Source organism: Rhea pennata, chromosome 1 (genome assembly GCF_028389875.1).
Source record: "Rhea pennata isolate bPtePen1 chromosome 1, bPtePen1.pri, whole genome shotgun sequence".
NCBI lineage: Eukaryota > Metazoa > Chordata > Aves > Rheiformes > Rheidae > Rhea > Rhea pennata.
The window spans coordinates 154,145,000-154,169,584 of NC_084663.1; the positions used below are offsets into that span (position 1 = coordinate 154,145,000).

Consider the following 24,585-nt stretch of genomic DNA (forward strand, 5'->3'; position numbering starts at 1 on the left):
TCACTTCTTAAATCCTTCTCATCTGCCTTCCTCTGTGTTTTATACCTGATCTTCAAGTACTGGATCAGTCTGCTTCAGACCCTCAAGTGTGACAGTTGGGAGAGCTATAGGTGACTGACTCAGAAGGGAAAGATTTGTAAATAGTTGCTTATGAAGTTTATCCTTCATCACTTCACTGAGTTGGTAAGATAGGCAGCGTTCCCATGGGGTAAGCTGTGTATCCTTAGCTACCCAGATCCTTCCTGGATCTGCAGAGACCAGGACCCAGCTACATGAAGCCCCTCCCTTTTCCTCCAGCCACACTTCCTTTACAGAAAGTTTTCTACAGCAAAGGACAGATGCAGAAATCCAGTCTGTGACGTCTCTCCTAAGCAATATTTAAGGAGGAGCATGGATGAGTCACTTTTTCCATCTAACAGGAACACACACTTCCATCTTCAGCCCATCCAAGTACAGGGAGCCTTCCTGAGGCCTGAGAAAATGGAAGAAGAACAAGCCGTGGAATGATATTATCCCAGGCACAGAGCAGAGTATCTATCACTGCTACTCCATGCATCACCCAGAAAGCATTGCAAATTCCGTATCTAGAACGGCTTTAGAAAATTGTGATTCAGTTTATTTGCTAAAATACGATTTATATTGCTAAGTCCACACTGCAATTTTTAAGTGGTTTGTTGAAAATCTTCCAAAGGATGACTTGGGAACCAGATTCATTTTAGCTTAGCAGAAACTTTTGAAATCAAGTCGGCAACATGTAGAGGCTATTTCCTGCTGACCAGCCAAACTCAACACGTAATCAAGTAATACTCATCCCCTTTTGCCCAGACTCCTCTGTGTTCTTCTCTGAAATAATGTGGCAGTAAAGGTCCCTTCAATACCATCAAGAGAGAATTAGGAGCTCAGTGCCTGCAACATAAGAGACTGAAATTTGACTGACTGTGTATGGTGGGTAATCAGGCATTGTTATACCTCCTAGTCTAAACTGGCCTTCAGACAAACAAAACGTTACACAGACAATACCCCAACTCCCTTAGTTTCCAGCAGCTAAAACAGAGAGGAACACAAACACTGCAACTTCTGTTCCATGACAGTTTACCGCGGATCATGTCCACCATATAAACATTTACAGAGAACGGACTTAAGATGTCTTCCCCTTGTGCAATGCTGAGTCCCGCTCCTTTCCAGCGGGTTTCCACTGCTGCCCAGGTCACTGGCTTCTCCTGTTCCCTGCTGCATCTCTCCTTCTAGCCTTAGTCCCACTCATCCACTGCTGGTTTCTAGACAAATGACATTCATAATCATACTCTTTCTGCCTCTTTTACATTCCACTTCCACACCCTCCTTGAATCTTTTCTTGAAATAGCCAGTTGGCAGGAAGAGGATGGTCATTAGGTGCACATTCCTGCAGAAAGAAGCATCAGCTAAAAGTGAAGGGTGGGGCTGGCATGGGGATAACCAGTGAGAAAAAGAAAAATAAACAGGCAATGAAAACCAAGTAGGAAAACACTGTCTAAATTAGTTAGATCTCTTATCTGGTAGCCTGGACGGCCAGCAAGGCTTCAGTGAAACTTGGATGGAATAAAACTTCTGCTCTATAACCTGGTCTTCAAAGAGAGAGAGCCTCTTCCCTCCCCCAAAATGTACAGATATGTAAGGAAGATGGCTAGAGCGTTTTGATAAAATTTTTAAGGGAAATGACTTTTCAGCAGAAGAAAGTACATATCAAAGCACAGCTAATTTCCAGTAGACATTGGGAGGTAATAAGCAGTTGTGTTTTGTAAGAATAAGTCATCAAGAGGAAGAACACATTCTTGTTTCATTTCTTTTTTCCTCCAAACATGGATTTAAGGTTGATAAAGGCGAATGAGCTCACCTCCCAGTAGAGATAAAATTCCACTCATGCAATCAAATAGCTAAAAGACAGTCCTAATCACAGTAGAACTATGCCAATCAAAAAAAGACCAAAAAATCTTCCCACAACCCTCCTGCCCCCCACCCACAAAACACCCAAAAGTTCTTACTGCGCTGGAAAAATAGCTGCTGACAAATGTGAGAGATGTTCATCTACTGAGTTTTCTAAATGTTATGCTTCTGCTATTTACTGGCGTAGTTATACTGCAAATGAACTCCTTAGTCACTGATATGTTCTTGTAAAATTTTGACCTAAGCAAAGCAGTCATTTTGGCCAATTGGCTGTAGATGATTAGATTCCTGTTATTTTTACTTTGTTTTGACTGGCTTTGAAACAGCAGTCCTAAATAGGCTTTTCTCACTTTCTGGAATCTTAGGGGGAGTGGAAGAGGTATTCTAGTGTATGTGTATACAGGATCATGGTTCCATGCACAGCTATGAAATTACAGGCTGCCATTTAATACAATAATACCTTCTTATTCTGATTTCTAACTCAGCTATCAAAACAAGATGGACTGTTGTGCCAAGTGTGTTGTTCCACACTCTGATAACAGAAAAGATACTAAAATCCCAAAGGGGATACACAGCTTTCCACAACTCCTGGTGAATAGCACGTTCTTCTTGTGCTCCTCACCCTTGTCTGACTAGAGACTGTAGCTTCTGACACCTTTCTAGAAATACTCAGGGCCTCCTTGGTGGTGTGAGGCTTTGACTGGAGAGAGAAGAAACCTTCTAGCAATACTGACTGACAATTCTTGCAATATCTGTTGCAAACATAGTCCTACAGTCTTAGCGAATAATTCTGCACCTCCTATGACTTAAATCCTCTAGGTATAGGTCCTATCAACAGGAGTTATTTTGCAATGAAAAGACTTACACTAAATATTTAAATGTAGTATTGATACGTACGTATTTTTCAAAAACCAAATTAAAATCTGAAGAGATGCAAGAAGAACAACATAATCAAAGATGGAAATGACAATTGTCTCATCTAGTGACCTTCTTGCCTCTAAATTTTTCAAGAGTCAAACAAAATATCAAGACTTGTAAATAGAAATATATCCCATAAGACATATGAAGTAATCCCTCCGCTGCTCTCTGCATTGATAAGAGCTTGGCTAGAATGGTGTAAGTCTAGTTGTGGACACTGCATTTCAAGAGCGAAGAGGAAAATAATAAAGAATGATCAATGACACAAGAAATCTTACCTACATTTAACAAATGAGTCAGTTGGGATTTCCTAACCTGTGGTGACAAAGATTAAGTGAGGACATAACACCAGAGAGACACTAGCAGACACATTTTAGATATGAGGACATACATTCTAATGGCAAGAATAGTAACGATGCAGGCCAGCTTGCTGGGGAAGACCATGGAGTCCCTGTCAGCAGAGATACAAGAGAAAGACAAACATCTATTGCAAAGAGTCGAAGATGTGGCATACCTTACAGTTTACTAGGACATTATAAGAATCTATGGACTTTCAGAGAGGTCAAGGCCTCTCTGTGACAGAGGACAGGCACTCCATATGCACGTTAATTAACAGCCTAGATAGTGTTCACTCTAAACAAACAGGAGAGTTGAAGGTAGAAGGAGGAAACTGTGAATTTTTTCTTTGCCAAAAATGTAACCTCAACCACAGGGATACGGATCAAGGGATAAAAAACAAGTTTTCAAAAACACTCAGTACTAAACCCTGGCACAAAGTTCCCCATGAAACCCTCAACTCCCAGTTAGTCACATCAGTAAATAAGAGTGATTATCACCATGCTTATTTGGATGGATAGAACTAGCTGTCAAACACTTTTAAAAATCTGTCTTACTTAGGTAACTAAATAAGTATTGAGCTTCCAAAAGATTCATCTTACATGACTTCTCTTCCAACAGGCCAAAAATCTGCAGCTAAGCCAAGAACAGAATTTACACTTCCTGAGAGCTCCAAGTTATAAGCAGGACAGCTTATCTTTAAATCACTGCACTAACTCTTACTCCTCATTTCTGTTCATGCTCTGGCTGAAGTTGCAACTCAGGTGCTCATGCAGCAACTTCTCAACTATCAGAAGTGCAGCTGGGCTAAAATCAGTGCTGATTCACTTCAATACGGCAAACTACAGGCTGTATTGGGCTAGCTGCTGCTTCATGAGATAGCTGCCAATTCATCTCAGCAGAAAGGATAACACAATGTAGTATATATAAGATGGAAAAACTTTCTGCTTTTATATTTTTATAATATTTTCTCATATACTTGCACATTATGCAAAGCTGACACTGAGATTCTCTACTGACAAAAATATTAGGTATGTTAAAGCGTCATGTTTCCTACTGAGCCTGAGAGCCCCAGAATGGTAATAACCTTGACACGATTGTGCTTAGCAAAAGTGATTATGTGTTCATGTGCAGCTCTTTAACATAATGACACAATCTGTAAGTACAATAGCCTATGTTTAAATAATGCTTCCTTACAAAGTTTCAGGCATACAACTAAGGAGTTAAGTAGTTTTCATGTTTGTTTTTCCTGGATCCTGTTCTGAGACTATCTTCCATAGCTGGAAAAGATCAACATCCTACCATTAATACAACATTATTCCCACAAGTTTCAACAACAAAAAAAAGCTTTCATAAACAAAAGCCATTTTTTAATGTGGTGCATCATGAGCCATGTTTACTTGTGCTGTTATTTTGCCAGTACCTTATGGTTTAAAAAAGATAAGGCTATTAGCGGAATTTAAAATGCATATTTTTTGATCTTATTCCACATTGAGAATGAAAGAAAATGTTACTAAACTGTCCTCCCAACTTCCTCTCTTGAGAGGTCAGGCAACTTGGCAATATATCACTTCTGCAAAAGAAAAAAATATATATATATATACACGCACACATACTTGAAGAAGCCACAACATGTAATATGTAGAAAAAGATTACACACCATTATTCAAAATTATCTGTTCTTTACTCTGAAAATAAATAATGTTATGACATTAAGAAACTAGTTTGATGCATTTTTAATAGTTATTACTTTAAAGACTTACAGATTTTGCCATAATCAAAATCCTCAGAGAAATTCATCCATTTTGACGTTTAACTCACTTTTTTCCTATGCACTGGTTGGCAAACACACTTCTTCTGGGAAATGCACATACATTTATAGTATTTCTGTTTCTCAATTTTATATAACTCTTGGACAGAGTGTGCATGAAAGCAGCACTGAAGTACTCACATGACATCTGGCTAAAAATGTCAAAGTACAAAATATTCAGAGAACAGTTTTCTCTTCCTATAGTTTTCAACTGCAGCACCTGTTTGGATTACTCATTTGTTCATTGTACACATGATTTACACTCATTTTTCTCCAGAGAACGAATGTGAAAAACTGGTATGTACTATCCAAAACATGGATCCCTTTTGTTTCTTTCCTTTAATCTTTCAAATTCAATGTGGAAAGAATGTATTGCAACAGTGGTGTATGAAAAAGCAGGTGGGGTACATAAATCTGTGATAATCTTGAACTCTAAAAAATATAAATCACTCCTGCTGCCACCTGACAGTCTAACTGATTCTCTCTTCTCCATAATGTACTTTCCAAAAACAGTAAGCTGATACATGCAGTCAGTTAGCAAATTTTGATGAGCAACGGTAATGTAAGTTTTCTAACACGACCACATACACTCTTCTGAACAGTCAATGTATCCTTTAACCCTCCCGCACTGACCACACTGTCTATGGACACTAGATCATGATATCGGTCAGACCCTGATCTCTGGGCATAGCTCCTTGGTGAGTTTTTTCTTTGAAGAACACTTTTTCCTCCCCAGTGTTTCATTAAGGAAATGCATTTATCATCAGGGAAGTGATTTTTTACATTTGCATGAAATCTGGGCAAGTTACAAAGATTTTAGAAATTGCATTACTCAGCAAAGCTTTTGGCTTTCAGCAATCGAAACATGGGACAAACCCATCACTATTTTGTGTGTTCAAACCCTTACACTGCCTAGGTATGACTAGGCTCTGCAGAGATGGAGTATCTCATGTAGGTATGCCTACTGCACACCTGCATGATTATTTGTGCAGCAAAGTACCATTCACTTAGCTTAGGTATGTTCGCACCGCAAAGCTGCCAAGCTTCAGGAGAGTTTTTGCTAGTTAATCTTCTGAACGAACATGGGATGAATATGAAAACTGAGAGAATCCATAGTAAGTTTGTGAGAATGACTAGTGATGAGAATCAGAGTGGAAAGATGGGTTCTGCTGGTGCAGGACGACTGGGATGGGGAAAACCAAAGGAAAAGGGGGTTGAATTTTTTGAAAAAAAGGATGGAGAACTGGTGAAAGAGGGACTTCAACAAGAAGGTAAAACAAGAACATAGACGACTGCAGTAAAGATAGAGAACAGTGCATGAACTGAGTAAGTGCTTCAATTTTCAGCCTGAATAGTTATAACTTTAAACATTTTTTTACATAATACTTGATTGCACAAGAAATGCACTACACAATACTAATGCTAGACAGGCCAGTCAGGATTTTGTATCTGAATTTATGTTTGCATCTAAACAGGTTCAACTCAGTGGTATCAAGGTGTTGTAGACTGCCCCTGCTTCTGAGAAAAGCATGTGGAGAGCAGCCGAGGAATAGGTAGAGCTGTGACTCCACCTCCTACAGTGTGACCGCTAGAAGCGATGCCTAGATACCAGAGGAATGCATTTTTTCTCTTCAAGTGTCGCAATTACTCCCCTCCACTTCCTTCAATGAAGTAAGGAAGCTTCAGGTACAGCGCTGCGTCGCTGAAGCACAAGGCTTCCTGCAGCTTCCCTGCAACTTGCACACAACCACTGCAGTGAATGCAAATACCACGGTGAAAACTCCAGCCAGGAGGTAGGATCAGCCTAATGGAGTTATGAATAATTAGTCCATATGTTTTGTTTTGGTTGAAAGATACTCAGTAAATCCAATCACAGGAGTCAGATAACGTTACCTCACTCTGAGAAACTTTCATGAATGCTCTGCTCAGATTTCAAATTTATGTTTGGCTAGTTCTTACCCAAGAAAGAAGTTTTGTTCAGAGCTCTTCACTAAAAGAGTCCTAACTATAGCTTGGGTAACCCAAAAGCTGAACAACTTTGAATACTAACAGACAATTACTCTGCAACATAAAAATCCAGTTTAAAGATACAGAAAGAAAAAAGACATGTAAGGGTCAATCACAGATCATCTAGCTGAGACATATATACAACAAACAGAAGGAGAGGGCCAAAATGTATTATAGTAATTAACAGATTCCTGGAATGATTATCACAATGCACACTGCAGCAAATAACAGAAAGCAAATGCACGATTCATACTCCTCACGTTCAGTGTCCACCAGCCACAAAGCAGTAAGAATACATCTCACTGTAACAGCATCATTTCAGAGACACAGCCGGCTGTAGCTGTAATCCAGAGCTGTAATCCTGAGGAGCACAAACGCCCGGCTGAAAACTGGTAAGAGCCAAAGCAGCATGACAAGCAGGCACGGCATCACAGAAAGCCACATGCACTGACCGTAGACTAAACTGCGCTAAGCCTCAGGGTCATAAACAAAGCAGGGGATTGTTTCGCAGCCCCCATCAGAATTTATTCTTAGCATAGTGGTTTGCCCGAATACTCAGAACGCAGATAAAAAGTAAATGAAATTCATCAGCCATCCGCTGGCTAGAGGTGGAGTGTTTTAAGAGCTGTGTAATACTTTTGCTCCAACGGAAAAAAACACTTTTTACTAGATAAAGTGTATTTTTCAGTTACTGACTCTTAAAAAAGCTTTGTATCCTTGGAAATAAGCACTGCTAAGAAAGACGTCCTGATGCTAATTTGCTTTGGAGCATTGAAGATTAATATCTTTGGATGGTTTCATCTCAGTTCTCCCTGAAAGTCAAATTTAAGCAGAGATGGTTATTTCCTACTTCCATTATAAGAAGCTGAAAAATTCTCACAAAAGGGTAAGCTAGAAGCTTAAGTATTTCCTTCTTGGACCTGTTGGAGCATTAATTTTGTAGATTTGATTTAAAACACCTGTGTCTTCCCTGGTCAAGCACAATGAAATCTGTATTAGTTCTGCCTTCTCATGAAACACTTTGAATCCCAGGTGATTTCTTAGATGTTTAGTTAGCTCAAAAAATCAAACTGTGTTTCTCACCATATTTCAGTTTGGAAAAGGAATCAGATTAGCAGCTATGATCATGATCAAACTAGAAATGTCCCTCTTGCAGTGTTTCAAATAATTTGTGTATTTGTGCAAACTGCTGTATATTCAGCAAACACAAATTTATGTGGGATTCCTCCTTGAACTTTTTATATATGCCTTCAGCTAATGTGATTCATTTGTACCACATGCTTAAAAGATATCAGGTATTCACTCAAAGCTGGTTAATTCATAGGTATTGTAAGAGCTTAGGACTTACTTGCTTTGCTAGTGAGTGAGATCTGAGGAAGCCCAGAACTTTAAATAGCCATTTAAGGGGTAGCCTTAAGCTAGACTTATATTTCAATTCATTATAAGAAAAGATGTTAATACTCGAGAAAATACAAGCTGACCAGTCTTGCTTATGAAGCCTATAATAGATCTTCAAATAAACAAACTGCAAGAAGAGAAAAACAAATATAATCCAATATTAGGTATTGAACTTCATTATGTAGATGTTTTTAACCGAGCAGAAAAAGAAATTGTAAGCCATCAGATATGGGTAACAGTCATGCAGCTTCTAACTGCATATACTTTTGGAGAACTTTATTAGAATTTAATTATAAAGAATTAGGAGTATGAAAGAAATATGAAAGATCTCCTCCTGAAGCAAAGGATTAACAAGTAGCTGCTAGAGTGTTTCAGCAACAGCAAAAACTTGGCAGAGAAGTATGTTTACCACACAAAAATGAAAAAGAAACCTCTTGGTTTAGTACAGAGATGCATGAACACATTGAGCTTTTCAATGATGTCTTACTATGGGAGGGTTTAGCGAGCCAGCTAATATTCTGATTTATACTATGTAAAACATCCGTGAAGTCAGCTAAGTTACACAAGGTATAAATCAGCATAGGTTTTTGCCTAGGTCTAAGAATAGATAGAGAAGAAAATCCTTACAGGGAAAACACAGACTATAGTGTCTGTGAGAGCCAGAGGAAACAGCAACCAATATTGCAGCTGTGCAAATGCACCAAGACTACAGACCTCTGCAGACAATACAACATGTATACTTAGATCAGTTGGGTCTTTTTAAGCACATACAACCAGTATTTTTTAAAGTGTACTTACTGAGAATGGTATTTAGCATTTATTCAGTTTTGGTAAACATGAGGGAATGAACTTTCAGACTTAGAGAGGACACGCTGAAATTATTCAGAGGAGTTTTGATAATTAAATGTATATATAACAGATACAGTGAATACTGGCCAGCGGAAGTTATTACCTTACTCCATAAAACCATTACTGTGATAGCAACCTGTATCCTTGATGGTTATATATGTACTTTAAAGGAGAAAAAAAAAAAACTCCTATGGGAGCAGAGACATGTCTTTCGAGTGTGTATTGGAAACACTGAAGAGGAAAATGCTGGAGAAGGAAGAAATGTCATCTCCAAAAGTGAGCGCAATCCCTCTGCATGTTCCTTGCTCTGCAGCCCACGTACCGTAGCAGGGCGAGGGCTCAGGCACCCTGTTGAGCTTTCAGTATTTGCCTCATTGGGTAGCATGGGGCTTGCAGCACACTTCCATTACTGCGCTGGGGGCATCCAGACCCTTTCCGTGAGTGCCTCAAAGAGAAGAGACACCTTCTCTGGGCCTCGGTGGCAGCTGCGGATCGGGACTAACCCTAACAGACCGGCTCTCTTTGGCATATCAGTGCGTAGCTGGAATAACTCAGTTTCAGAGGGATGAAGGTGGCTCAGGCAACAGGAGAAGCAAGCCCATTCTTTAACACACTTGACTGAGATTACTACTGCAGATCAAACCTTGGCGCTCACAAAGGGGCCCTGCATCTTTAGAAACATCACTCCAAAACATACCGTTCCTCTCCTGAAGAGATGCTCGAGTGGTTGTGCCAAGTAGAAAATATGCCACTACATTTCTGCTGGGCCCTTTCCAGGCACAGGGGTGATTATTTCCCCGCTCAGATCTAACCTTGCAGATACAATTGCTGAGAACCACCACTACCTTTTTTTTTTTTTTTGTCTCCCTTTTCTGCCAGGAGAAAATCTTGACCCTTTCTACCCTGGATGAGCTGTACTGGAGCCTGAGGAAAAAGACAGGGGGGAAAGAGGGAACTGCTGGCCTATGCACCCCCCAGCTACATGCTGAGGACAGGAGGGAACAACGGGGCCAGCAACCTCCTGCTCCTTGTTCCAGGGCACAGATCCTGCTCCTGGATGCACAGAGACTTTCCTCCACATTTTTGCTTGAAGGCACAGGAACAGCCCACATTTTAGGCACTATTTTTCTATGGTGCTCAAAGGTCTGTCATTAATAACAATCATATTTTGTGATGGCCTTTTTCAAGTGGCTTTACAATTCACCAAGTGCTTTTTTTTAGGCATATGCTTTTCTCCTTAGGCCATTCTGCTGTTTTCCTGAGGGCTTTAATGTTTTTCCTCATCTCCTTTGATGACAAAACCCTAGTATATCCTGAGAAAGCTTTCTGGTCCTTCCTCCTCCTCCTTTTGGTTGATCTTTGATTCTCCACATCAACTTCTTGAATTTTGACCCCATTAGTTAACTGGATAAACTGAGTTCTTTCATTTTATATTTTACTTTATATTTCATATTACATCTGCCACAATTTGGAGTTCACTGCATACATTTTTCAAGTCACACCATAGGATCTTGGCAGTTATACTTGACTACAGAGATTTTATACACATACATTTGAAGTACAGAGGAAGCAATTAAAGCATATGGACCTCTCCCATACAGTAGGGAGCACAGTACAAATCTTCTCACTTGATTTATTATAACCTTATGTCGTTTAGCAAAACCAACTCTGCAACCGTTTGAAAGAAATAAGCCAGCTGAGAAAGGCAGACAACCCGCAGAGAGAGCTGCGGGTCAGGGAAGCCTGAATATTTTTACTTGGACACAGCAGTACAACTCAGTCAAGACCGTGTGAGCAGAATCAGCTATGTGGAAGTGGGGTACAAATTCTGCAGTTTGTTTTGCGGGGTTTACTGGCAAAAAGAAGGCCAAATGGCCCTGTCCAGCCTGCGGGTTTACCTCAGGCTCTGCCTCATGGTGCAGGCGAAGGCAGTTTGCAGTCCCTGGGGCCTCGAGTTGCACAGCAGAAGCTGCCCTGTGCCACGCATGGGAGAAACCCCTGCTCCTTCGAGGAGGTGAAGGACATGGCTGGGCTGCTTCCTTCTGCTGAGTTTCTCTTCATCTGCGACGAGGCGGCAGCTGAACAGGCACTGTGGTTCTCTCACAATTTTGCCTGGCCTGTCTGCAGGCAAGAGAACGACCCGCACAGACTCATCTATGGCTAAGCAGGTGGAGAAGAGGACTCCTGCGCCGTAACTCTGTGACAATTGTAAGGAACGCTCTGGTACCAGCAGAGTTGTACTTCCTGGGAACACACCAGAAGCATTTCTTCTGGAAGACACATTCTAACCATAAACTGTAATACCAACTCATGCCCTCATTAAATACCAAAATAACGAATATATACAGGTCCAACGACCACAGAGTGATGCCTCAGGGCCCCTCACTGTTTTAGTTCTTGTGTATTTGAAAGAAATTGTCATTCTGCCCTTCCGCACATGAGACTTCTGTCATTACTGTGCAAATGCTATCAATGCTTTTGGCACCGTGCAAAGAATGCAAATGCAAATAGTTCCTGCCCCAAAGAGTTTACATCCTAAAGAAGACAAACATAGCATGTGTTGAAGAGCACAGACCTCTGTGTTTTAGGGGGAAAGAGTTTAGCTCACAGCATTAGCTTATCTTATTCCTATTCTGAGTGACAAAGTAAAGTCTTTCATAGGAAGCCTTTGATATGAAAAGTGTGGTGAAACCGCATAGGGAAAGATGTTAGATGCAGTTTAGGATAAAGTTGGGCCAGTAACAGAAATGTCATTAAAATAAGACTGTAGTAGAGGATCTAGAAACTCAGAAACTGTCAAAAGCAAGAGGTAGTTTACAGAGAAAAAAGACATGTTTGGGTCTGAAGAGAATATTAAGGACATATCCCAGTCCTTATTAGAGTGGACAGAAAAATGGTACTTGGAATGGACTGAAGCTGTATTAGCCTTGGGGAGGATAGTGAGCACAAAGATTTTTTTTTTTCCTTTGCACTTAGACCGATACTACGCTCTGCCGAGAGCCTTGGGTCCAGATGTACCAGCTTTTAGATAAGACTTAATATCTCTCTAACCAGTGATACCGTATTTGCAAAAATGAGTTGTACTAACTACCAAAATATGCTGTAGATACATTTAAACATAGAAGTTCATTGGACAACCATGATCCATACAAAAACGAAACAAAACAAAACAAAACAAAGAGCTTTCTTTGATGAGCATCTACAATAGTACTAGACAACAGGGTATCTCATAGATTAACGTAATCTTTTCATAGAAAAATAATTTTAGCCTGTGGGAGAAAAAATGCTGTACATTTTCAAAAGGGGTATTTTATTTGTTTGGGCTATCAGGTTATTCACTGTCTAGAACCATCCTGCATGTGTAGAACAGAGAAGCTTCCTTTATGATCATTCTGCATACTTCCACTGTGAATATGTGATTGTAGGATATTTTAATGCTCACCATCCTTTTCTCAGATCTATGTAATGGAGGCATTTATATGCCCTCTTCATTATGCGAAGGCATTGGAAAGTATTTAGAATATTTACATACATTTAAATTGAAGTAAATATGGAACATTTTCTCTCTTAAGTGTCAATGAGAAAATACTGAGAGTGGGATTAATCTGCCTAGACAGATACTGTGCATTATGACAGTTTGCCCATTCCCACATTCCTGATCAATCAAGGTCAGACTCAAAGGATTCCATTAATATTTTAATACTTACCAAATTAGACAAAAGGAAAATGGGTCAATATGTTACTTGGTCCCATGTGACAAAAACATAGAAAATAGAAACAAGCACCATTTGAGAAACTTGTAAAGCCCTGGACACATGTCATGAGAAACCATTTACACTCTCTGGAGTGTAATTTAAGAGCTAAAAGCTGACCTAGTTTATCCCCCTCAGAGGCCTGTGCGGACTAGCCAGTTACACAGAAAGGCTATCATCCACAGGCTGAATGTTCTTTAAATCACTATTCACAGTAAGCAGAAATTGCAAAACTTGGCCAAAAGTACCAAAAAAATATTTCTGTGCAGTAATTGCACCATCTGAGCAATCCTTGAATGTCAGAAGTCAAAGCCTGATGGTTTAACCAAACAGACAATACATGTGTCCTAAAACAATCCAGACAGCACATTTCACATCCATAATGAAGCATAATTCATGTGTGAAAAACAAACAAAAATATCAATGATACAAGAGAATGTACCATGCTCTACAGATAGAATGAATGAAAAACTTACAGATATGTGCAGAATGCATGTACTTATTTTCTAAAAAAGGTAAAATATACTTTCAGTATTTCATGATGGAAGATAAGGAAAAAATTAATTTGCTGGTTCAGTTTTCCATTTCATACAGTTTTTACTGTTTCATAATTGTTATATGCTGTTTCATTACAGTAATATTTTTAAATAATTGTGAATAATATCCAGAGGTTTCTTATTCTAATTTCAGTGACTGAATCTTATCCAACTTTGTGATCAAGACTGCTTTCTATTGCTCATATCTGACAGGACAACTAGCTTTTCAAAATTTTCATTTCTGTTATTTCTTCACTACAGTTAAATAAGTTTTATTTTATCTTTGGGGTAAAATGGTTCTTCATTTCTTTTCCTACACCAGCAAAGTGTATTACATCTTCCTTTTTTTCTCTCTCATTCAAATTTGTAATATGCAGATGGCCATTTTGCTTTTAAAAATGCCGTCCTCAAAATAAACTCCTAAACTATCAGTGAAATATCTTCTAAACTTATTAACAAACTACTCGGAATATTGTTTTCTTGTTTATAACAAGACCAGAGATCAATGGACTATGTCACTAATGCAAAAGTCATCAAGTGGTGTCATTTCAAATACAACAAGAGCTGAATCCACACTGCAAATAGACTTAATCCAGGACATTTATTTCAGTCTGAGTTTTGATTAAGACACAACCTTGGTATGCATTTTGATTGATTATACTACTTCTTAAGCTTTGACCAACACCCCTGCACTGTTCTCTCGTCACACTGGGTTGAGACTGCAAAGCTCTTTGAGACAAGCTTGTGGGAGAAGTATCTGCATAGTTTTGACCTAAGTCAACTGATTTCAGAGAAAAAGTACATCTGTATGAATGCTGTGCCTTGATAGCTATTTTGCTGGACATAATGTAAGTGAATATCTGAAAGTTTTAAAAGATGAAGTTGAAAATGGGAGTAAAAAGGTGGATGCATATTTTTGACCACTTTTCAGTCAAGTAGCATTCTTTTTCTCCTCTGCTGTCGATTTGAAGGTGTTTTAGAGGAATTTAGCTATCAGAGCTGAAAAGAAGACAGGGAGTGCAGACTGTCAGCAAGGGGCATGCTTAGTAATACCATAGCTCTTTAGATTACAGGTATATAATTTTTAAAATTTACTTTAGGAATCAAACAGTGTTTTCAATCTGGCTGAAGCTGAAACACTCTGCAAAAGTATATTAAAGAAAAGAAAAGAAAGTCAAAAAAATCATTTTTGATTACTTTCAATATTTTCTTTGATTTGAAAGACAGATTTAATTTCAGTTTTATTTAACCTTTTAAAACCATTTAAAATGTTTTGAATATTTACAGATGTAAATGTGGTTTTTGTCATGAAAATTTTAAGCAGCATATTTCTGCATGTGTCAAAACAATCCCCTGTTTTTCTCAAACATTTTGCTTTTTTTTTTTTTTTTTTTTGTCCGAAACATCTTCTCAAGGTAACCTTCCACTGACTGTTCCCAAATCTCAAATTTTATGTAGAATGAACTAAGGAAGGAGGATTCACTATTTCTCTTTCATGGGAAAGTTATCTAACCTCATTCCACCAGTTCAAAAGGATCTCCAATGTTGAATAAACATTTATAAACAGAGTTAAAAAAGAAAAGGAAACATGCATATTTCACTTAAAAAAATGTCAGAGCAACTGTACTAAAGAACAGCAATTAGCTGATAGCGACTGTAGCCCAGGTTAAGCAATTTTGAGTAAATACAGTATTAGGTCAAAAACCAGACATTAATTTTCAGATTGATTCAAGTCAAGCTATATCAAGCAAACCTGAATCCTGCTTGCCTTTGGTACCTTATTCTAGAGATTAAGCGCCTACTTGCTGCTAACAGTTCATGTAATTAAACCTTAAGTCCAAGATTTAGAAGACTATGGAACAATGTCAAGAGCCTGGGATTTAAGTATGCTGGTAAGGCCTTATATGGCAGTGTTTTAAAAGGATAAACATAAATAAAAGCATACATTTGAAACTGTATCTTCAAATATGTGCATGTAAAAGGAAACTGAACTCTTGTAGCTGAGACCAGAATTTAGTTTCACACTACTAAACACATTTTTTTGGTGATACTCTTTTTCCCTTTCTTTTACAGTCACCAGTAAGCTGATTTCCAGTATTATCTTGACTAGCCCAAGGAAAAAAAAAAAAAGAAATCTCAACATACCATACCAGACTTGACCGTGTGATCAGTGATCCTGAGGTACAGTACTGAAATACTCAAGTCTGCTGTATGGGAAACATAAGTCTGAGAAAACTCTCTGGAATAAGAAAAACTTAAGAAGAATGGACTGGACTCCAGTCAAAATGGAATCAGGCTGCTGATTAAAAAGGTCACAGGAAAACAGTTAAATTAGAAACAGGGGAAAAACTGACAGGGGTGGAAGAGCACCTGGTTCAGACTCAAGCAGCTTGTGAGAGAGACATGGCTAATGTTCAATATGTCTCTGAACAGGCAAGGAAATAAACAGCATAAAAGCAATAAATAGGAAATGTAAACGACCATTTACAATGTCAGTTGACTGGCACTTGCAATAGAGAACGAGCAAAACTTGTAAGTGCGTCCACACCGATGCTAGAGACTTAAAAAACAGGATAAGGGAACTCAGTTCCTTGGCAACAAATGACAACTCTGATATAGCAGATGGAAGGAGGCTAATATGGGGAATACAGTGTGGAGAGGTTGTCAATTTTACAGCCAATGATAGAGGTACAGGCAGGGGAAAGGCACAGCATATGAAGGATAATACAAAGCATAACAGCAGAAAATACTAGGGGCAAAGGGGAACATCAGAGAATCTTTGTGGGTGGAAGTAACACAAAGGTAGTACTGCATTTGTACTTAGGACTCTCAGTTTATCATACCAATCAGGAAATGTTCTGTGAAATTAGAGAAGCTGCAAAACTACGACCAGTATGAAAAGTGGCAAATTTCAACTACCAGGCACAAAGCCTCATCCAGCTGAGATATGAATATAAATTTTTTTGACACAAAAAAATTACTGCTTCTTAGAACAATGAGTCCTGGAACCCACAAGAAACGACACCTCCCTGAATTGAGTCTTGCATGTTGCAGAGGACCTTTTTCCAGAGATATTAATGGAAAACTACTCTGTAATACTTTCACAATACCATTGAACTTAGTATTGTAGTGGGATGGAGAGGGCCAAACAAATACATCATAAGAATGTTTATTTTCCAGGAGAACTACACAAGAATGAGACAAATAGTAAAAACCCCAAAATGCAGTCCAAAAGGCAAGAAGCCTAAAGGAACCTGGATGATTTTCAAAACCACTATATTAAAAGCCCTGGTAAACTGTGTGTCACATCTCAAAAAAAAAGAAATTAAAAAGTCCAATAAAAAATAGCTCCTTAAAAAGGCTAATGATGGCTATTGAAGGGAAAAAGACCAACATTACTGAAATGAACAGGAAAGTCCATAAAAAACAACATATCATGTGTAAATGAAAACCAGAATGACTAAAAAAGAATATGTATATCTTACAAAAGATCCTCAAGCTGATAGTAAAAAGTTCTTTAAAGGCATGCAAGAAGCCATCTAGGGAAGCAGCAGTATCACAGGATGACCAAGGTTTAAAAGGCGCATACAGGGATGATAAGGGCATAGCAAAGAACAGGTCTTTACTGCTGAAGATGTTTGAGATAGTCCCAAATTCAAGCTACTCTTTGAGCCAGATTAATTTCAGATAAATATACTGGAAGTATTAGATAAAATAGATGGGGTAGATGTTAATAAGTGATCAGGAGTGGGTGGCCATCACCTGAGATTTCTGAAGGAACTGAAGTGTGAAATTGCAGAACTGCTGGCCAAGAACCTAGTAGCCATAATATATGTGGATTTTCAAAATGCTTTTCACAAAATTTGGCACCAAAGGTTGTAAAATAAATTTTCTTGGGGTTGCAGAAGAGGTTTTTTTATGGACTGAAGGACTGGTTAAAGGCTAGGGAGAAAAGAGTAGGGCTTGATGGTCACTTTTCACAATGGAGAGGCAACACCACTGGGGAATCTTGGAGATGGGTGCTGCAAATGGCTTCAGTAAAGATTTCCATTAGTGACCTAGAGAAAGAACTGAATAGTGAAACATCCATGTTTGTAGATGATACCAACCTCTTTCAGGTTGTCAGGTGCCATGCTGATGGGGAACTCAAGAAGAACCTCACAAAGCTCTGTGGGTAGATAAGCTTCAAGGGTCATTGGGAGTGATACTGAGAAGAAAACAGTGAGTGTCAATTTGCTACTAAGATCTTGGTACACCCATAATCCTAAGTGCTGTGCGCAGTTCTGGTCTCTCACAGAAGGGATGGAGAAGAGTGGAGGGGTTAAAGGAGGGAGTGCAACCTTCCAAGGCTAGAAAGACTGGGGCTCTTTATTTTGAAAAGGAGAAAGCTGAGACGGGATATTATTGAAGCATACAAACATACGGAAGCAGTGCACAAGGTAAATGCAGCACTGTTCTTTCCCAAACCTTACAGCACTAGTAATACAGGGTACTCAATGAAAACTGGAGGGAGACTGGATAGCAATCCTTACAGTATGAGTAGTGCACTCGCTGCCACAGGAGGTTGTGAAGACAGAGGGTAACAGCAGGTTCAGAAAAGGATTAGACAAGTTCGTGGAGAGCAGCTCCAACACGGGTACTGAAGGAACATATAAATAGGGAAATGCTCCCTGCAAACTGCCTCTCCTACTGCCACTGTCGGAGAAATAGTAGTGGGATAGATGAGCTACTGGTCTAACATGAGAAGATATTTCTTATTTTGTAAAAATAAGGTAAAATAACAGATCTCATCAGATATATCCACTTACCCTAACGAGAGTTACAAAGAAGTTAATGGCAAAGTTCAAGAATTACTCCACTTAGCAGTTTACAAAACGTTTTTATTGAATTTATACATTTCCCTGAAGATACAAGAATGGAAGTGACCTTAGAATATTTAAGTGTTATATTTTATTGTTTCTTTTTAAAGTATAGAGAAAAACATCTTCCAGATACAGTCCATGTGTTAAGACCCAAACTTATACACAAAGCATTTATAAGTAAAGTTCAGACACTAGATTTCACTATAGCATAGCACCCCAAAACAGGTAAAGGATTATAAGTGAATTGGTAACAGCTTATCCCCAGCTTGCGTGCACTAGTGAAGGCAAGACAAAACTTCTGTAAAAGAGTTTTAGTGAACAAAATGGCCTTTATGGGGACATGAAACTGTCTTTTCATTTCACAGTTTCCATTATTCCAGACCCTTACAAAAACAATAGCTAAATGGCTCAAGGACTGTTAGATGCTCGATTCAGACAGAAAGTACAAAGTGAGATTTCAATAGAATGCATTTTCTCACTCTACAGAGAGATCACAAAGATTTCTATTCACTTCCATTTTCTACAAAGCCTTCTAGGTTGATTATGAAGTGAGGTAAAACTTCAATAGACTGAACAGTCGGTCATTGTACTGAAAGGATTTATCATTTCCTACATAAGTGCATTATTTTTTTTACAAATTTCAAAGTCTACCCTGCCCAATATATGGTTTGCAAAGAGCTTTAAATCTAAAATATTTAAGAGTTCCAATAAACATTTATGTGAAAAAGAAAGAAACCAGAAGTTTTTTCCTTATTTTTCTGTTACTGACAGGCCTCAATTTTATTCAAAGTAGGATTTTAATACAATGCCAATGCTTCTCTCATTTCCTTTCCTTATTTTTCAGGCACCTTAGTACTTTTTACAACATTTTCTCCCCATGTCTCTTAGCAAGAGAATGAGTTGCTCTTTTCCTTCTCCCTTTTCACCCTGTGCCCTCCACTGGAGGTTTATATACACATAGTTTCTTTTCATCTGGATTTGAACACTCTTGGAAGAATTTTTATTCTCACTTCAACTTGGCTGAGCTTTTTGCCAGCTGTGAAAACGGCCAGATAATTGTGAAGCTGTTCCCAGAGCTTAGTACTGGTAGCCCCAGCTGGAAGCACCTGATTAGTCACAAGGTATGTTTAGGTCTTTACAGGCTGTATATTTGTATCCACCTAGCAGTAAATATGCATCTAGGTTTTAAGTAAAATAGCTACTCTGCAGTGAAAAGGAACAGAGACTAGAGTATCATTAGAAATTAGAAAAAAAAAAACGACTCAAGTTCCCTTTTTTCTTTGTTCCAAAGGTGTAAACTCAAAAGCGGCAGAGCAGGTGGTAACTTCCAGAGGATGGTGTGTGGCCCTAAAAAGACATTCCTGTAGAGAGACTCCTTTGAACACTGGCTAGGCATTTGTTGTGAATTACGTAATGTGGTTATCAGCAACTCCTTGTGATTCACTTAATGTTAAAATTAGACCTGTTTTCCTCATGGAAATGAAGCAGAAAGTGCCTTTCCCAGGTGCTTTCAAAGCCCCCCGGAGCAGCTCTGATGTGATGGAGGAGCTAACAGGTTGGCTGCTGGAGTCTCCTTGCTGCAGCTGCTCCTCTGCTGTCGCAGGAGCCAAATGAAGCTTCCTCTCCTTGTCCCTACCGGCTGCCATCTAACTCTGAGCCCAGGGAAAGCTTCATGGCCAAGCCCAGCCAAAAAAGGAGAGAAAAAAATGAAAGCACAGTCAAGTGATACCATAATTCTTCCCAGCAGGCCTGCTGGGTGCATGTGCTAATTTGTGCAAGGTGGTCTTCTGTCCCTAGAAGCTGTCTATATGAAACACGATTCAACTTTTTTGTGCCTTCGTGCCTCACTTTATCTGTCACAAACCAAAAGCAGTGTAAGACAGAACCACAGGGCTTCCAGCTGTCATACATCTGGCACAAATAACCAAAGTCTAGCTGCATCCTCATGTATGTAGACAAACAGTGCCTCTGTGCCTCTAGCATGGAGCCCCCAGATGATGTCAAGGGGAAATGTTTGTAAAGAACACTTTACTTAAACAAATGCTCTTGGATGAAGAAAACAAATAATACATCTTTATTCTAAATGCTGTATTTTAAGGATTGAACTGAAACAATAGCAAAAAATGAAGTAGAAACATATATAAATAACAAGCAGGAATTTTTTTTCAGATGTTTTCTACTTTAATAATTTGCAATAGTATTTAATGCGCCACTGCACTTAGATCAGTCAACAATTTCTGATATGCATTCATTAGCAGCCCAAAGAAAGTGCTTTTGTTTGTCTGGTTTTGAGAGATCTGTTATGAAAAGAATGTAAATTTTTCATAGAGTGGTAGGGCTGACAGCTGGCTGCAGACTTTCACAGCGCTTCTTTTACCTGAATTCCGGATGCCCTCCAAGTGACAGGTTTGTTGTATCTGACACAGAGAGTCACAGAACAAGCAGGCTCTAGCAAACTTCTTCAGGCATTCTCACAAGCGTAAGCATGCAATATGTCTATTGTGCATGTAATGAGTCACCTCAAACAGCAAATGTGTGTCGTGCCAGATTATACAGAGGTTTTGTGAAAATAAATATTCCCATTGAGCATTAGCATGAGACCAGAAGCTATGCCAAATGTAACTGGTTTCTAAAGGCCAGTCTTGTTCTTTAAACCAGCTGTTTAATGGAGGTTGTGACATCTGAAGAGACCAGCAGACACAAAATATACGCAGTGTACGCTGACTCAGACTGAGGTATGTAATTTCACAGAATTAAAATACAATTTTTGAAGTGTTATAAAATTCTTTAAATTACTTTTGCCAATATTCATATTTTGCACAACAAACCACAACTAGCAAAATACAAATACAAATTTTATTTTGTAACATCCTCTTTTTCTCTTTTTTAGTATATATTTATTTAATGGGAGCCCAGTGAGATTAGTTACTGAGGTTACCTTGCTTCTCTGACATCAGTGAAAAATAGAGTGTGAGCATTTAAAATCTGCCATTATCTCCTAATGCAGATACTAAGTAAATCACAGGACACTGGCACCAGACTGATTAGCTACTTGAATAGTTCAACATTTTCAGCTTTTCTAACCTATGCATTTACTTTTGCTTGGCTGCCTCCTCTCTTGTACACTTAGCAGCTTGTTAAATAAGGCTCATTCAGCCATTAAGGAAAATGAAAAATACTTTAGTTACAAGGTTGGTAGTTTTTCAACAGATGACTATTTTCACCAACTGTAGAGCAGAACAAGTACATCCATGCTTTGCTCTTAGAACAAACTCTGATAAAAGACATTAGTAATATCAGACCTGAACCCGTTTCATACAGCAACAGCTTTTGTCTTTCAGTGCCCTTGGAGGGATATGGCAGGAGGCACTTGCTAAACTTAATGTGCTAAATAGCCATGGTGAGGCAAAAACAGCAGGAGAGAGCCCAACTGGAAGATGTGTCTCAACGGGGGGTTTGTTTGTCTTATTTTCATTGGTTTGCCATTAGGCTATTGTAATGAAAACCAGACCATGAGCAGATCGTGGTCAGGGGATGGGAGTATGTAACCATTACCGTGCTCATGGCATGGTAACCCAGGGATCATCTGACTTCCACAGAGACCTCAGGACTTCTGCTGTAAATAAGAGTGTTCCCTGCCTCCCACCTACACTGTGCCTTTCCTTCCACCTCTTCTTCCACTCAGACGTGGAGTCAAGCTTGAGGAATGTGATGGGAACCGGACCTGGCAGTGCGCAGTGTAGAAGGAAGGCAGAGAACTAAACAAGCTCATGAGGGCTGCGATAGCAGAAAGAGCATATGACCTGCTGCATCTCTTTCAAGACCTATTCTTAGCGATGGGTGGATGGAAAAGGCTGAATCATCCTCTCAGCTGCAGAAGACCAAATTGTACAGAAGGATCCCTCCAGCCAGGGCTTTAAGCCATATAGGATAGGAACCAGCCTAGTATTTGGAGCTCTTTGTGGCAGGTGGCTAATCCCTCCCACCCCACCTCTCCTCCTCTGCCTCATCTCCCACTATTCCCCAAAACTGAAAAAAAAGAGTAACAGCAAGAACCTAATACCACAAAGTCACAAGCAGTTCCGTTCCAGTGGGGATTTCACGTTTTGCAGGCCTGGTTCCCACGTGCTTTAACGGACATCACATGTATCAGGTATCTTTTACTGGATACTGTTTCTTTAGAAGTATTTCAAGAAGGTTACTGAGTGATTTTGTTTATATCTATTTAGCATTGCCATGCAATTCAGAGATACTTCAGCATATAATACAGAAGGATGTATGTCCCTAGAATTCTGGTATAACCAGGTCACTACGGCTGTGAGGTCTCTTAGCTGTGAACTTCAACAGAAGAATGTGCTACACTTCATAACAAAGTATTTCTTCAAATCAACAAGTGCTTCAAATCTACAGGTACAATCTTACATACAAGTGTAAGATGAAATAAACCTTTTCCTGAAAAAGAATAATTATTTTAACATCCTTAGCTCTGACAGTCTGACACAAGTCCACCTACAACAAATGGTGTCGAACTAGTACCATAAAGAACATTTGAATAGCAAAAAACGTTACTTACACGGCCTCCCTTTTCAGGGAAACATTGACATCCTCCACTGCAGTCTCTTCCTCCACATGGTCCTGTGTAAGTCTTTCCACCCTGCAAATCATAACATACATAAAAAGAAAGTTAAATGATATCAGTTACAGTATCTGGCACACCACAGTAAGCTTTGATTCCCAGACTCCCCGGGAGTTTTCTCAAGCTAAAACTTGGATCAGGTCTATAACTCTAAGTGAAACCTCCTAAAGTCTTGCTTAGAAGTAGCAGCACTGAATGGCTTTCCAGTTTTTGGAGATAAGCATCAAGAAATTTAATGTTACTATATTAATTTCCCTCCACAGTTTCAAAATTTTGCAGCTTCATGTTGAGCAATATATCTCACACATCTTTTTGACATATGCAACAGATATCCCTACCACAGACATGCAGCTGCTTCGGGGACACAGTCTAAGTCCTGTATCACCATGTAGTGCATCCTTCTATGTATGCTCTAAATTGTTAATATATATTTTAAAATATTTATGGAAGGACATAAAGGAAGTCTTGGATATCATGTTCAAAATCACAAGCCAAACTCCTCCCCTTTCCTGGCTGCCTCTCCTGGAGGCACCTAAAACTTGCTACCAACAAACTACTCTGACCTAGAGTTCAGACCTAGATTAAGTAGGCAACTGCAGTTACATCTGTTCTGCATGTCCAGAACTGCCTCAGCCTGGACTGCAAGTATATGAATACAAAATATGCAACATTATGCAAATCCTTGGATGGACTTGAACAGGCAAGCTCAAAATATACCTAACACACACCGACAGCACAAAACAGAGCAGCCACCATCACTTTTGTTCAGAAACCTGACCAGAAAAGAAGATGCTGTGCAGGCTGTGGTATAACTTTCATAACTGTAACTCAATAATTAGTAACACAGTGAAGACCAGCCTGTGGCCCACCTAAGCTCAGGGGTTTAAAACCCTTAAGAGTATCCCAGTGGCCTAATAAGTAATCTGGGAAAGGAGGAAGAAAGAGGGGGAGATTCTTCATTATTATTTCTGAATCTGTTTTGCCCCTCAGCAAATAATTAACAGATCTACAAGGAAAAGAAAGAAGGACTGAAGTCTAGTGGAAGTGAAGGCTAGAGAAAGGATGTCTTGGAGCCACAGCTCCTCACTCAGGGCTGCCACTAATTTTCAACTGCATTTCATGTAGTCTTGTTGGATCACATTTCTGAGGTATCCAGGTCTCTCTTTATACTGTCAAGAACCTGAAACACCACTCCAGGCTTTGGACTCCACTGGGTGAGCTGAAGGAAGAAAAGGTATGAAGCCCATACCCAACAGGCATTGCCTAAATCCTCCTTTGGATTATACTTACAAAATTGCTTCTCAATATATTATGGCAAGCAGAAATAGGAAGTTACCAAAATAAATTCTTATGTTTGTCATGAGAGGCTGATGGCTGTGCCATAAGATTAATTTCCATATTCAATAGATTTAGATATTAAAATATTTTAGTTTCAGCTTTATACCTGCTTCCCATGTTTAATGAAATGAATAGGCATTTCACATCAATAAAAGAGGACCACAGACCTGAACCTATACCCCCAGCTATTCAGAGGCTAGATGTTTGATTCAGAAAATTA

The 24,585-nt window shown here is 39.1% G+C and overlaps 1 protein-coding gene across 2 annotated transcripts in view; it reads right to left on the minus strand.

Moving 5' to 3' along the window:
- COL4A2 (collagen type IV alpha 2 chain) overlaps nucleotides 1-24,585 on the minus strand; it is a 140,798-nt gene that overhangs the window by 75,839 nt on the left and 40,374 nt on the right. For both annotated transcript variants that reach the window (XM_062601703.1, XM_062601702.1), the window contains exon 4: nucleotides 22,965-23,045. In XM_062601703.1, coding sequence (XP_062457687.1) covers nucleotides 22,965-23,045 — 81 coding nt within the window. The remainder of the gene's footprint in view (nucleotides 1-22,964; nucleotides 23,046-24,585) is intronic.